Genomic DNA, 16637 nt, shown 5'->3' with positions numbered 1-16637 from the left:
ACCCTCACTTGTTTATTTAGCTGCTAATATACATCATTGGCTGCTGAGAAGGGGACTGAGGCCAGTTATTAGGCACCATAGTGCCCCCCCCATGTTAGTGCCAACCTACCTGCCCTCTGCCTTTGCCCCCCCCCCACCCCCAGCCAGGAGGAACCCTCTCAGCTCCACGTCACTTTGTAGTAGGGAAACCCCTGTTCCAGTGAGACCCCCATAAATCCTCCTGTCGGCCCCACAGGCCAGTGATGTTATCTGTTGGCAGAGTTCCCCAGGCGGAGCAGTGAGAGGCTGAGGAGGAGGCTGCGCATTCATCATACATATAGCAGCTCAGGCAGGAACGGCAGCTTCTCAGTAGCACTGGGGGAGCCCGACTGTATGGATGTGCCGGATCCCTGGGCTCATTCAGTGTAGTACATGGGGCTAAGCTACTGCATCCTAGGGCTGACAGGGAGTTCCATAGGGCTGGCAGTGAGTTCTATAGGGCTGACAGTGAGTTCCATAGGGCTGGCAGGGAGTTCTATAGGGCTGGCAGGGAGTTCTATAGGGCTGACAGTGAGTTCCATAGGGCTGGCAGGGAGTTCTATAGGGCTGGCAGAGAGATCCATAGGGCTGGCAGGGAGTTTCATAGGGCTGACAGGGAGTTCCATAGGGCTGACAGGGAGTTCCATAGGGCTGGCAGGGAGTTTCATAGGGCTGACAGGGAGTTCCATAGGGCTGACAGGGAGTTCCATAGGGCTGGCAGGGAGTTCCATAGGGCTGGCAGGGAGTTCCATAGGGCTGGCAGGGAGTAGAATAGCAGCACATTGAGGCGCACTGGGGGTTTATGAAGTTACAGACGGGGCTGGGATATTGCGAGTATAGCGCCGTATGCTGATGTAGAGCAGCGCAGGGCTAATAGGCAAGGGTTTCAGGGGAACACAGGGTTAAGTGAGTGTAATGCAAGGATACGATGAAGCGAAGAGTTCACTCATAGTAATTAGGGGGCACTGGGTTCATATAGAATCGCAAGAGAGAGACGCAAACAGAGGCTGGGCTAATACGGCGCAAGAGCGGTGACAGCGGCGCACACGGCTGATACATTGTAGCGGAAAGACGCAGGACCGGGGTACAAGTCAAATACTTAGTAGAGGAAAGACGCAGAACTGGGGCACAAGTGTCACTCTGTAGAGGAAAGACGCAGGTTTGAACGCTCAGTAGCGGAAAGACGCAGGACCGGGGCACAGGGCTGCTACTTTGCAGCAGAATCTCCGCACCCAGCAGGACCGACCCAGCACAGGCAGAGGCGACTCCTAGCGCAGCGCTTACTGGAGGGGAGGTTGACACTGGGAGCAGCCCAGCCTCCAGCTGATGGTTCATGTTGCAGCGTCTCCTGTGTGTGCAGCAGTGGGGGCAAGAACTGGATGCAGCCTGCAGCGGGACACGTTGGATCTCTAGCTCTTTCTGCTCGCAGGGTCGCAGGGTGGGAGAACGATTCCCTGCTGCCGCTGTCGCTGCTGCAGCTGCTACTTTCTCCTTCACCCACCGGATCCCTCTTCCCTGTGTGGGTGCCTCTCCCTGCCTGGATCTGCTGACTCCCTGGATGTGATCTGAAGGGTTCTCTCTCCAGCCAGCCAGCTAGCCACCCAGCCACCCAGCTAGCCAGCTAGCCACCCAGCTAGTCACCCAGCCAGCTAGCCACCCTCTCTGGGGCAAGAGGCACCTTCATCAGCCCAACTGCAGCTCCCCCCCTTGGACTCCCTTCTGCACCCCCAGAACCCCCCTTTATTTTAACTAAAGGAACTTGATCTCCTGTTGCAATCATTTCCCATTTCATTTGCACATAGATTCTATTGTACATTTTTTTTGTGTGTATTTTTGGGGCGAGTGGATCACTAGCAAGATAAGAAAAATGCACTACTATGTTCTATTCGCCTTCCTGACCTTGGAGCTGGCCCCAGTGGCCCTCAGCCTGTCTACCTGCAGCACCCTAGACATGGATCAATTCATGCGCAAGAGGATCGAGGCCATTAGGGGGCAGATCCTGAGCAAACTGAAGTTAAACAGCCCCCCTGAGGATTACCCGGAGCCCGGAGAGGTTTCCCAGGATGTCATTGCTATCTACAACAGCACTAGAGACCTTCTTCAGGAGAAGGCCAACGAGAGAGCTGCCTCCTGTGAGAGGGAGAGGAGTGAAGATGAATATTATGCCAAAGAGGTTTACAAAATTGACATGCTACCCTATTACACCTCTGAAAGTAAGTACTGGCCTGGGGCTGAGGGTGCTGTGGGGGGGCTGAGGGTGCTATGGGGTTGGTTGAGGGTGCTGTGGGGTTGTTTGAGGGTGCTGTGGGGTTGGTTGAGGGTGCTGTGGGGTTGGTTGAGGATGCTATGGTGGGCTGAGGGTGCTTCGCATGTAGACCCATACATATAAATGTGCTTCTATCACAAATCATCTCTCTGTAGGTCTAATGAAGCCTTATCTTGGGCATACTCTTCCCCCCTTCCTAAGTCTGCTGGGTTGAGACTTAGGCTAGAGACTAGTTGGGTTGACTTTGTTTTGGTTCCCTTGAGCTGAGAAGTCTGTATATCTTTATTTGGGAGGTTTTCTGGTAAAACCAATATCATAGATGTCTATTGGATCTCAGGCAACCTTAGGTTACTCTACAGCAGAGTAGTATAGGTAACTATCTACTGTAGGGCATAATATGTTTAGGTATAGTAGGCAATCTGTCTGGAGTTCAGGGCTCCATACATACTTATGGGCTTCTAATTTAGGATTATATGATTTTCTTTTCCCATAGTAGCCTTTTGTAGGTCAGTTCCCATGGGGACCCTGTATACACTGTATGGATATTATAGTCTGTGGGGTAACCAGTCATCTTATAGATACTAACTGCCCAGGGAAATAGCATTTCCTATGACCCATACCATATACATCTCCTAAACCCAACATGCCGTGGTAGGAACATCTATCATTAACTCAACCACCAAAAAGTTATTATGAATTCACCTTCCCTTCCCCCCAAACTATGTAGCCAATGGGATCCCTGAAATGATTATTCAGTGGTATGTGGGAAAGAGAAGCTTTGTATCATTGAGGACATCATTGCAAGATGACTGTAAAGGAGAAGATGTTTTGCTGTACCAAGCTAGGCTAGCCTTAGGAGGCAATGTTTCACCTTCTCTTGTTGTATGGGCTTGTAATGACCCTAGGTCAACCCATTTTTGGTTGAATCCCCAAACTGTGATTCCCAGTGGTAACTAATGTGTTGTAGAGATCAATACCAGTGTGAGGCCGGTAGTTCATCAGCATCAAATGGATCGAGTATAAAGTTCCTTCTTGCAGCCTTTGTAGCTTTAGGACTTGTGTTGTTCCCCACCTGTTGGTATCTAGGTGGCATTTTAGTGACTTATTTCACCACCAATATCCTTATTCATCTAAATACTGGTTCTTCCTTTGGTTCCTCTCCAAGCCATGTTCCAGTGTCTTGCTCTGATGAGTTCTTACAAGATCCATCAATGGCTCTCAATCTGTTGGGTGCTTCTGGGCTAGCAAACCAGCAGATCTGGATATACAGTTGGGCACATCATTCCTTGAGTGAGATGTAGAACCTCTCATGTTGGGCTATGAGTGTGACTACCTTTGCTATATATATATATATATGCATGATGGAAGGTGTTTTGACCCTTGTTCTGTTTCTAATTTCTTCCACTAAATATTCATTTGCCATTAGTGGTTGGTATAAATGACCATCCCTGGTCACATTAGGTGGCATCTCTTGGTAGAACCTTGGTAGAATTAGCAGTTGCCCCCATATGTCCAGAAACATCTGAATACTGCCCGTTCCTCTCCATGAAATCAGTAGTTCCTTAGGCCATTAATATTTTCTACTGTCACAGCCTGGAAATAATGACTCCCCCCCCCCCCCCCCCAAGGTTAGAAGAAGGAAAGTTAGGCTTGTCATGCAATCTAGGAGGGGTTCAGTTCTCTGGAACCAGATGGAAAGTAACCTTGTTTAAATCATGGGGAAAATGAAGAAAAAAAAAAACAATTATATTCATTTCTTTTCCCTTTCATGATCATTAGCTGGAATAACAAAACTGAGTTGGAAAAGTTGGTGCTGACTGGGGGAAAGGGGGGTGCAGGTACCCTGATCTGCCAATAGAGGGCGATAGAAGTTTGCAGTCTGCAGTGCAAGGGAGCGTTTGGAAGCTCTGGTATTTTAGTGAGTGTAAGATGAGGATAACTTTCCATTACTCTGTATTCAAGCCGAGCGGGTAATTATTGTAAGTGGGGGGTGGGGAGGGGGGGGATCTTCATTATTTGACTTTTACAGGAGCTGTCAAAAGCTTTCGTTTAAGGGGGAACTAACCCTCCTTACTGTTGCGGAGTATTAAATATTTACTTTGCCCGCTGGTCATATTTATGATTTTAGCACCATTAAAGCTGTATACAAATTGCACATAGGATAGAAGACTAGAGAAAATACGCACTCTAGATGGATCGAACCTTCTCAAACGATTGGGCAGTCTAGCGGAATTGACAGTCTTAAAGGGGCAGGGAGTGCATTGCAGAACGGGAAGCCTGCCAGTATATTTTGTTTGCTGGATAAGTCATAAGAGGGGCAGTTAAAAAGGTGTCCTGGGGCAATAGCACCGAAGTCCTCACCTCCAGAAGTGATGCAACCCCCCCATTGAAAATGATAGGCTCAGTTTAGACACACTGGATGTGATTGCAGTAGTAGCGACTCGTAGTGAGACCACCATTACATGAGATTGTGGGAATTATGGGAAAAAACCATGGTTATTTGATTCTGAAATTGCATTATGTACTATGAACTCATAAATTACCTCTATAGTCAGTATTACTGTTCTACTGCTGCCTTTGTGACTAGTGACCCCACAGGCCAGATGGTGTACTGCAACTTCAGAAGAGGTAATAACCCTTAGTAACCAATAAGATGTTTGCTTTAAAACACATGATACGCAACTGATTGGTTGCTGTAGGTTACTGTTCCCAGGGAAACTTAGCGCCTGTTATTATATAACACTATTTCATTTAATCAGCTGGACTCCAAGATTCCAACGCCACACGTATTATAATGTTGTATGTAATGGAATGTGCGAGGACAGGAAGTAGATGTCAAACAGGAAGTCAGGGTCTCTGGGCAAGCAGAAATAAAGTGCACCGTATCTGTGTAAAATAGACTTTGTATTTGTGCTCAGTTTTTATATTTTCTTCATATAATATGGGAATTATCCCTGTAAATAAGTAGGGATGCACCGAAGCCGCTTTTTTGGGTTCCGCCGAACCCACGAACCCACCCAGATGGATTCTGCCGAATCCCGAACCAATGCTAATTAGGATCGGTAAGGGTTAAAAATTGCTGTGCGCGGCGAAAATATTTTCCCCCTACCATTTAACCCTTCTGAAATAAATAACAACCTTAGAAGCAGCGATTCTATTGGCAGATTCAGGTCCATAATGTCAGTCTAGATGCAAAGAATTCATTGCTACATGGTCGGACCCCCTATACACGTATCTGGAAACTGATTGCTGTAAAACCTTTAAGCCAACAATGTAGAGAGAAGCAGGCAGTGTAATTAGAGTGCAAGGTCAAGCCATGAAGGCCGAGGCCTGGGAAGGATCTGGGCATGTAGGCATGCTCTGGCTTCAGCTATGGCAAATATGCCCTAATTATACCCATAGTAAGATAGAAATATATATATATTGCGTTTCTTGTAGCTATCTGGATATATTTATAGCAGCACTGAGATTAAAGAGCAGAACTATGAAATATATACATGACCCAGGGCCTATATTGTCTTAAATGTTATCCTCGGCCAACTGGGCCAGTTAAATATAGTCCTACAAAGGGGCCTGGCGCCTATCCAGCATTCAGGGCCAATTTTAGACAAAGAGGCAGCGAGAGATATAAATAATAGGGATGGTGTAGGCTGATATTACTGTCACATGTCCGCTCCCAATGTCATTTTCTACCTGTTCCCTCATTGGCCAGTAAATCTGAGCGAGGGCGAGAGGCCCTGGAAGGGCTACAGGCTGGTAGCCAAACAAGTGCTCCTCATAGCCCGTTATTATTATTCCCTCGTATATATGAGATTTTAAAACTTTTAGTAGCTACCTTTTCCTCTGTGTTGGCATCCATCTTTAAAGTGGGTGGGGTTAAAATTAAACTGTAGCCAATCAAAACACCGGAACGACCACATCACAGTAACAAAATATGTGTATATATGTATAATATTGTATATAAAACAATGTTCAGACATCCACATTGAGGGAAATCTGCTCTTTTCTTGGAGTCCTCACTTCCTGCTTGTGGTGCTTGGTTATTTGGGATAAAACAGGGAGGGAACAGGGAAATCTGTTATTGGGTAAAGGGATAGCATTCACTTATATCCAACTTAGATAAACATGAGCAAAATATGTAGGACTTGTGTTGAAAATGTATTATGCCTATTGTATAAATTAAAAAAAAAAATCAATTTTTTTCATTCATCAAATGGAGATAATGAGCTCTGTATAAACAAGCTCCTCCCTTCCGTAAAACTTAACCTTTGTTAGGCCTTCAGATAAGGATTGGTTCATTATAGAAAAGCCTTATATAGGGACAGGGTCAGACTGGGGGGTGCAGGGCCCACCGGGGCTGCCACCCCAAGGGCCCCGCACCCCCCAAGGTGCCTTCATAGGCCGCGTCCCCTGCACACCCCTCAGGGGCCCCCGCCAGCTGTGTCCCCTGCACCCCCCTCAGGGGCCCCGCCAGCTGCATCCCCTGCACCCCCCTCAGGGGCCCTGCCACCCACCGGACATCCTCCCCTGAATGCGCATAAGTGAAACGCATCAGGGGTGGACACCGGAGGCCAGCGGAGCAGTAACATGGCTTTGGTCTGGGCCGCCGGGGCACACTAGCCCAGTCTGCTTCTTAGGGCCTAGTCCATACAGACACATATCCATATTTTCATTCATCAAATGGAGATAATGAGCTCTGTATAAACAAGCTCCTCCCTTCCATAAATTTCAACCTTTGTTAGGGCTTTAGATAAGGATTAGCTCATTATGAAAAAGCCTTATATAGGGACAGGGTCAGACTGTGGGGTGCAGAGCCCACTAGGGCTGCTGCCCCAGGGGACCCGCACCCCCCAAGGTGCCTCCACCAGCCACGTCCATACAGACTCAGAGAAACCCATTTATTTTTATACTAGCCCAGTCTGCTTCTTAGGTTGAGACAGGGCCTAGTCCATACAGACACATATCCATATTTTCATTCATCAAATGGAGATAATGAGCTCTGTATAAACAAGCTCCTCCCTTCCATAAATTTCAACCTTTGTTAGGGCTTTAGATAAGGATTAGCTCATTATGAAAAAGCCTTATATAGGGACAGGGTCAGACTGTGGGGTGCAGAGCCCACTAGGGCTGCTGCCCCAGGGGCCCCGCACCCCCCAAGGTGCCTCCACCAGCCACGTCCATACAGACTCAGAGAAACCCATTTATTTTTATACTAGAACTTTTCAGCTTGATGCATAGTTGAACTATAACCTCCAGCCTTGCATTGTCTGAGAGCTGAACTTCGACTTAAAGGGCCACACACTGGGCATCGATAGCATAAATTCTTTTTGGGGTAATATAATAAAAGGTATATCTATTGCCCAGGTCTGGTTACCCCTAGCAATCAACCAGGGGTCTGCATTCCAAAACGCTACCTGCATAACTGGGGGGCACATCCCAATACAGACGGGTGTTGGAGGATTATGGGAAGGTTGTGCTCAGCCAGCTAGAGAACAATGGAGCCTTTAGCAAAACTATAGCAAGAGATACAATAATAAGGAATTGTTTTAAAAATTGACTTACCTAGAACGTTATTTTCAGCATGACCTAGAATAAACACAGGGGCACGTCCACTGGGCGGGGGGGGGGGCATTTTGCATCAATATTTTATTTTGAACGTTCTGTTTTTTTACCAAACAGAGTTCCTTTTACCAAGCAGCCCCCCCCCCCCCCGGGATGAGATAAAGCTGTTTGGCCCAAGCTAATGTCATAGCTGAATTAATAAGGAGTTTGGGCCGCAGAGAGAAACTATTGGGACAGCGTCTAAAGGTCAGGAGCTCGGAGGGGAACACAGAGCCCAGTTATGCGCCCGAATAGCCCTCTGTTCCCAGGGCCCAGGGACTGACTATAATAGAGGGGACATTACTAACAGGCAAGACTTGTGCCCTTGTTGGGGATAACTGGATGCTTGTTGTTCCGCTGCCTTCTCCCCCCCCACCGACTCCAAATGGATTTTTCCACCTCGTGCATCAAACCTTTTCATTTTATCAACTCAGGAGCTGGGAGGAACCAAAACAGCCTCTGATTGTAAATGCAAGCAAACAAACAGCCTATTAAATAAGTAGGTCACATATATCCCCTTTAATAGACGGTAGCAGCGTGACGGGTAATGGCAATTTTCATTCTCTGTCTCTTTACATTTAGAAATATGGGTAGGAGCTGCCATGTTGTTTCCCTTAGATAGTACAGGTATGGGAGCTGTTATCCAGAAATCCAGGATTAATTATATCTTAGTTGGGATCAAGTACAGGTACTGTTTTATTATTACAGAGAAAAGGGAATCATTTAACCATTAAATAAACCCAATAGGACTGTTCTGCCCCAATAAGGGGTAATTATATCTTAGTTGGGATCAAGTACAGGTACTGTTTTATTATTACAGAGAAAAAGGGAATCATTTAACCATTAAATAAACCCAATAGGACTGTTCTGCCCCAATAAGGGGTAATTATATCTTAGTTGGGATCAAGTACATGTACTGTTTTATTATTACAGAGAAAAGGGAATCATTTAACCATTAAATAAACCCAATAGGACTGTTCTGCCCCAATAAGGGGTAATTATATCTTAGTTGGGATCAAGTACATGTACTGTTTTATTATTACAGAGAAAAGGGAATCATTTAACCATTAAATAAACCCAATAGGGCTGTTCTGCCCCAATAAGGGGTAACTATATCTTAGTTGGGATCAACTACAGGTACTGTTTTATTATTACAGAGAAAAGGGAATCATTTAACCATTAAATAAACCCAATAGGGCTGTTCTGCCCCCAATAAGGGGTAATTATATCTTAGTTGGGATCAAGTACAGGTACTGTTTTATTATTACAGAGAAAAGGGAATCATTTAACCATTAAATAAACCCAATAGGGCTGTTCTGCCCCCAATAAGGGGTAATTATATCTTAGTTGGGATCAAGTACAGGTACTGTTTTATTATTACAGAGTTATTAATTAGTTGGATACACTTTAATTTTTTGGTGTTACTGTTCCTTTAAAAATCCATTATAGAAAGACAAAAGGCAAGTTGCATGAATAACAGGGACAGATGACCAGTAACAACATGTTATATCGGTGTACACCAGGGATACCCAACCTGCAGCCCGCACATGATTATCCCCCCCCATTGGGTGCCCACCCTTCCTTTATCAGCGGGGCACCCCTCTCTTACTGTCAGTAGGTGAGCAATGGGTGGGAATACACACGAGTTGCTGCCCCGGGAGCCAGAGGAGGAGGTTGGATATAATTATCCCCATTGCAGAAGAAGCATTAGAGTCTTCAGTGGCAGAGGATTAGGAATTAGCTCCGATGATGGATTACAAGCGAAAGAATGACAGATATTTAAGGGCAGGTATCCAAAACCAAGGGGGCGGGTTTATTTTTTCCCTTTTGGCAATGGGAGATGAAAAATGAACAGTGGGTCCCTTATCTGCACTGGAGAGAGAAAGAAGAGCCGGGCAGGGCAGCAGGAAACCCAAGGAGAATATAAATAAGGATAAAAATACTAAAGAGAAGCAGCGGCCGGGCAGCGCCTGTGTATTCCCAGCAATGGCTGAACTGTAACTCCCTGCGTCACCCTTGTGGGGCAAATTGCTGTGTCAGGGGACAGGAGTGATAGAAGGTCACTGCATAGAGGTAGAGATTGCAGCTAACGAGGCCTGGGTTAACGAACTGTCTATCATTTAGGCATTAACCCCCATATGCAATAAAAGGAACTAAGGGGTGTGTTTACTAAGAATGGAGATACATATCACTGGGGATGTTGCCTGTAGCAACCAATTAGGTCTTTGCTTTTTTTTCTAACTTGTAGGTGACTGTTAAAATCTTATTGCTGATTGGTTGCTATGAGCAACATTTATCTCCAATCTTAGTAAAAATGCCCCTAGGTTTGCACAGTAACCGTAACCCATGGCAACCAATAAGATGCTTTCAAACAGGTGACCAGTAAATTCTACTTGCTGATTGGGTAGCAATGGGGAGCAACGGGTGTAATCCTAGATATTTGTGCAACTGTGGCTGAACGGTGATTTTCATATGTTGGTAACCTTCAGAGTCGGACTTAGGGGTGCACGGCCCACCGGGTTTGTCACCCCAGGGGTCCGCACCCCCAAGGGACCCCCGCCATGGCTCCCACACACCCCCAGCGCCCACCACACACCCAACCCCCTCCCTGAGTGCACATACTTAGGCACGTCAGAAGAGTGGGACCTACGGGCCCCGGAGCACCCATCAGGGAACAGTTCTGGCCCGGAGAGGCCCACAAGGACCTGAGCCCACCAAGTTTTTTCCTGGTGCCCCGCAGGCCCAGTCCGACCCTGGTAACCTTGTTTCATATGAGCCAATGGTGCCCAGGTGAAAGATTGGACCTCCAAGAGAGGCCTGAATTGAGACAATAAATGACCCAATGCAGCAATAACGGCAACTCTATTATAAATGGCTAGGAATGAAGCAAGAGATCTTTAAGTGATGACATCACGTGTTGAGTGATGTCACTCCTCTCAATACTCATTAAAATGCATGTATTATAATATATAATGAACACCTGACTTTTTATAACATAAGCATGATACAGGGAGGTTAAATAGCCACGGGTGGCTTCCCCACCAGAGGTCCCAGCAGGTTGGCCAATAATTATTAGTGCAAGGGAACCCAGATATGGAAAATTTGCCATTTTGGTTTGGAGAATCCAAATTAGAAACAATATCAGGTCTTCTTCAGGACTTTTCAATCTGTTGCTGGACAATGACTCCCAGCATCCCTGTAGAAATCAGCAGCTGGGAGTTGTAGTCCAGAAAGAGCGTGGAAGCCAGATCCAGATCACTGGATTAGATAAGGGAGCTACTTACAACCCGGCGGATGAAAGGAAACAGTCGCCGGTTCTGTAGCAGATAAACACTTACAAGGAAAATACAATTAAAACCAGATTTAAAGTCTGGCCGGGGCTGGATGGAAATGCAGCGTATGGTGGCTGTCGGAGTTTCACTATTTATACTTGTAGGTTTCTGCACTTGGATGCTCCCCCCAGTAAAAAAAAAGAAAGTGCTAAAAGAAGAGGTAGTTCTACTCAGCTTTCCAATATAGACCCATTACATGTTTGCAATAGATTTAAAGCTATACAGTTGCAGTATCTGCCCCCTTTCTGCACTGCTGGTTCTGACACTTGAATCAGATCCTATTTTTGTTCTGTAACCCTTGTTTGTTAAGCATTGTAAGAGCTCTGTCTGTTATAAATGACTGTAAAGCGACGTGTAACTTGTTACTGGTGTTACTAATGCTACTGGTGCTACTGGTGTTACTGGCGCTGCTAGTGCTACTGGTGCTACTGGTGTTACTAGTGCTAGTGGTGCTACTGGCGCTGCTAGTGCTACTGGTGCTACTGGTGTTACTAGTGCTACTGGCGCTGCTAGTGCTACTGGTGCTACTGGTGTTACTAGTGCTACTGGTGCTACTGGTGTTACTAGTGCTACTGGTGCTACTGGTGTTACTAGTGCTACTGGTGCTGCTAGTGCTACTGGTGCTACTGGTGCTACTGGTGTTACTAGTGCTACTGGTGCTGCTAGTGCTACTGGTGCTACTGGTGCTGCTAGTGCTACTGGTGCTACTGGTGCTGCTAGTGCTACTGGTGCTACTAGTGCTACTGGTGTTACTAGTGCTACTGGTGCTACTGGTGTTACTAGTGCTGCTAGTGCTACTGGTGCTACTAGTGCTACTGGTGTTACTAGTGCTACTGGTGCTGCTAGTGCTACTGGTGCTACTGGTGCTGCTAGTACTACTGGTGCTACTGGTGCTACTGGTGTTACTAGTGCTACTGGTGCTGCTAGTACTACTGGTGCTACTGGTGTTACTAGTGCTACTGGTGCTAGTGCTACTGGTGCTACTGGTGCTACTGGTGTTACTAGTGCTACTGGTGCTGCTAGTGCTACTGGTGCTGCTAGTGCTACTGGTGTTACTAGTGCTACTGGTGCTGCTAGTGCTACTGGTGCTACTAGTGCTACTGGTGCTACTGGTGGTACTAGTGTTACTGGTGTTACTAGTGCTACTGGTGCTATTTGTGCTACTGGTGCTACTAGTGCTATTTGTGCTACTGGTGTTACTAGTGCTATTTGTGCTACTGGTGTTACTAGTGCTACTGATGGTACTGGTGCTATTTGTGCTACTAGTGCTACTGGTGCACTGTTGCTACTGGTGCTACTGGTGCTATTTGTGCTACTAGTGCTACTGGTGCACTGGTGCTACTGGTGCTACTAGTGCTATTGGTGCTACTGGTGCTACTGGTGCACTGTTGCAACTGGTGTTGCTGGTGCTAATGATACTACTGGTGCTATTTGTGCTACTGGAGTTACTAGTGCTACTGGTGCTATTGGCGCTATACAAATAAATGATAATGATGAAACAATGAATTGGGAGCCAGTTCTGCTCCAGTCAGGACTCCATTTCCCACTAGGAATGCAACTGACCCCTATTCCCTTTCTTATAAGAGCTCATTCACTTGGGCTTATGTAGAAAAGACACTGAAGATGCCAATTTCCTTTTCAACAAATATAAAAGGAAAATTGTTAATTCTCTATACAGGCACCCCCTAGGCACAGGTCCTCAAGTGCTAAATACAGCCCTTAGACTGTAAGCTCCACTGGAGCAGGGGCTGATGGGAATGGGATAGGGGCCTTAGATTGTAAGCTCACTGGGGCAGGGGCTGATGGGAATGGGATAGGGACCTTAGATTGTAAGCTCACTGGGGCAGGGGCTGATGGGAATGGGATAGGGACCTTAGATTGTAAGCTCACTGGGGCAGGGACTGATGGGAATGTGATAGGGACCTTAGATTGTAAGCTCACTGGGGCAGGGGCTTGTGGGAATGTGATAGGGACCTTAGATTGTAAGCTCACTGGGGCAGGGACTGATGGGAATGTGATAGGGACCTTAGATTGTAAGCTCACTGGGGCAGGGACTGATGGGAAAGTGATAGGGACCTTAGATTGTAAGCTCCACTGGGGCAGGGACTGATGGGAATGGGATAGGGACCTTAGATTGTAAGCTCACTGGGGCAGGGACTGATGGGAATGTGATAGGGACCTTAGATTGTAAGCTCACTGGGGCAGGGACTGATGGGAATGGGATAGGGACCTTAGATTGTAAGCTCACTGGGGCAGGGACTGATGGGAATGGGATAGGGACCTTAGATTGTAAGCTCACTGGGGCAGGGACTGATGGGAATGGGATAGGGACCTTAGATTGTAAGCTCACTGGGGCAGGGGCTGATGGGAAGCAGCATGTCAGTTCCCAAAGCCTTACTCTAACAGGCAGACCCATACAGTTTCTGGTTGCCCCATGAGCTAATGTTGTGGCAGAAAGTCTAGTTGTGAATTGGGCTTTGTAGTCGGGTTATGTTCATTGAATTATTCAGCCGCTAAGGTCACGTTTAAAGGCAGCGGCCCCTTAGAGAAACACGAGCGAGCCCTTTATAGTGTGGAAATGAAAGCAGAGGGTCTGAGCGCGTTTCCCGAGCACTTCCTGCCGAACCGCGGGCGCTCGATGGAGCGCGATACAAACCATTACATCCACCAGAAGAAATTACCATTTTAGTCTTTTTAAAAACATTTTTTTGGCACAAAGCCCAGCAAATAAAACAAGATGTTGAAGTGGGAAGGTGAAGCTCCCTATCAGATGCCGAAAAGCTCAAAGGCGCCATCGGGGGGCTGATGAGTTTTATTGGAAACGTCTCTGAGTGAATTATTCTCCCCATATATCAGCGGAAGGGCAGGGATAATACGCACAGGGGCCTCATTCATTCTCCCGGCTGTGATAGAAATACAGAATAAACAATTTGCTTCCAAAGGCACAAGTCAGGCTCAGATCTCCGTCGGAACAAAGCAAAGATTCATGGGAATCAAATAAATGCTTTAGCGGAATGAATTAAAGGGCCGGCGTCCTGATAAATGTGCTGCACATTGAAGGGGAACAAAAATAACTTTTGTTATAGAATGGCCAATTCTAAGCAGCTTTTCAATTGGTCTTCATTATCTATCTGTTGTAGTTTTTTTTTTTTATAAAAGCCAAAATAAAACGAAAGGGAGCTCTGTGGATTTGGGCACCACTTATTGGCGCTTCTGGGCAGTGCCTTACTAACGCACAAGAGCTCTGAATATCCAGTAAAGCATTTTACTGGATATTCCGTATGTAAGCGATAAAGGGGCTCATTCAGTAGATGTAAACATTTTATTGCTAAGGGGAGAAACATTTTTCTTCTTTAGGGCCCATCCATTGTACTATTACCATTGTATGTGCAGTCTTTGACCTTTGCTAATTGCCCTGCTATTGCAAATAAGCCTCAGCTACCTGCCTATTTAATTAAATTAATGTGTCCAGTGTACAAATGGACTGGCAATCTGTGGCTTCTGGCAAATGCCAGGGGGGCTGCTGTAAGGTGCCACAGACAGTCACTATTTATTGGGCTGGGGGGGCTGTTTGTGCCTCTGGGTACTGGGAATGCCAGGGGGGCTGTAAGGTGCCACAGACAGTCACTATTTATTGGGCTGGGGGGGCTGTTTGTGCCTCTGGGTACTGGGAATGCCAGGGGGGCTGTAAGGTGCCACAGACAGTCACTATTTATTGGGCTGGGGGGGCTGTTTGTGCCTCTGGGTACTGGGAATGCCAGGGGGGCTGTAAGGTGCCACAGACAGTCACTATTTATTGGGCTGGGGGGCTGTTTGTGCCTCTGGGTACTGGGAATGCCAGGGGGGCTGTAAGGTGCCACAGACAGTCACTATTTATTGGGCTGGGGGGGCTGTTTGTGCCTCTGGGTACTGGGAATGCCAGGGGGGCTGTAAGGTGCCACAGACAGTCACTATTTATTGGGCTGGGGGGGCTGTTTGTGCCTCTGGGTACTGGGAATGCCAGGGGGGCTGTAAGGTGCCACAGACAGTCACTATTTATTGGGCTGGGGGGGCTGTTTGTGCCTCTGGGTACTGGGAATGCCAGGGGGGCTGTAAGGTGCCACAGACAGTCACTATTTATTGGGCTGGGGGGGCTGTTTGTGCCTCTGGGTACTGGGAATTCCAGGGGGGCTGTAAGGTGCCACAGACAGTCACTATTTATTGGGCTGGGGGGGGCTGTTTGTGCCTCTGGGTACTGGGAATGCCAGGGGGGCTGTAAGGTGCCACAGACAGTCACTATTTATTGGGCTGGGGGGGGGGCTGTTTGTGCCTCTGGGTACTGGGAATGCCAGGGGGGCTGTAAGGTGCCACAGACAGTCACTATTTATTGGGCTGGGGGGGCTGTTTGTGCCTCTGGGTACTGGGAATTCCAGGGGGGCTGTAAGGTGCCACAGACAGTCACTATTTATTGGGCTGGGGGGGCTGTTTGTGCCTCTGGGTACTGGGAATGCCAGGGGGGCTGTAAGGTGCCACAGACACTCACTATTTATTGGGCTGGGGGGGCTGTTTGTGCCTCTGGGTACTGGGAATGCCAGGGGGGCTGTAAGGTGCCACAGACAGTCACTATTTATTGGGCTGGGGGGGCTGTTTGTGCCTCTGGGTACTGGGAATGCCAGGGGGCTGTAAGGTGCCTCAGACAGTCACTATTTATTGGGCTGGGGGGCTGTTTGTGCCTCTGGGTACTGGGAATGCCAGGGGGGCTGTAAGGTGCCACAGACACTCACTATTTATTGGGCTGGGGGGGGCTGTTTGTGCCTCTGGGTACTGGGAATGCCAGGGGGGCTGTAAGGTGCCACAGACAGTCACTATTTATTGGGCTGGGGGGGGGGGCTGTTTGTGCCTCTGGGTACTGGGAATGCCAGGGGGGCTGTAAGGTGCCACAGACACTCACTATTTATTGGGCTGGGGGGGGCTGTTTGTGCCTCTGGGTACTGGGAATGCCAGGGGGGCTGTAAGGTGCCACAGACAGTCACTATTTATTGGGCTGGGGGGGGCTGTTTGTGCCTCTGGGTACTGGGAATGCCAGGGGGGCTGTAAGGTGCCACAGACAGTCACTATTTATTGGGCTGGGGGGGGGGCTGTTTGTGCCTCTGGGTACTGGGAATGCCAGGGGGGCTGTAAGGTGCCACAGACAGTCACTATTTATTGGGCTGGGGGGGCTGTTTGTGCCTCTGGGTACTGGGAATTCCAGGGGGGCTGTAAGGTGCCACAGACAGTCACTATTTATTGGGCTGGGGGGGCTGTTTGTGCCTCTGGGTACTGGGAATGCCAGGGGGGCTGTAAGGTGCAACAGACAGTCACTATTTATTGGGCTGGGGGGGGCTGTTTGTGCCTCTGGGTACTGGGAATGCCAGGGGGGCTGTAAGGTGCCACAGACAGTC

General features: G+C 47.7%; 1 protein-coding gene across 1 annotated transcript in view; it reads left to right on the top strand.

Annotated features, from left to right (window-relative positions):
* Positions 1-255: 255 nt before the first annotated feature.
* The window catches only part of tgfb2 (transforming growth factor beta 2), an 86020-nt gene continuing 69638 nt past the window's right edge, over positions 256-16637 (top strand). The window contains exon 1 of the mRNA XM_002936021.5: positions 256-2231. Within this exon, the coding sequence (XP_002936067.1) occupies positions 1886-2231 (346 nt within the window). The 5' untranslated portion in view covers positions 256-1885. The remainder of the gene's footprint in view (positions 2232-16637) is intronic.

This window comes from Xenopus tropicalis, chromosome 5 (assembly GCF_000004195.4).
Source record: "Xenopus tropicalis strain Nigerian chromosome 5, UCB_Xtro_10.0, whole genome shotgun sequence".
NCBI lineage: Eukaryota > Metazoa > Chordata > Amphibia > Anura > Pipidae > Xenopus > Xenopus tropicalis.
Note: the sequence above shows the minus strand (reverse complement) of the source record. Positions and strands in the feature narration are given on the sequence as shown.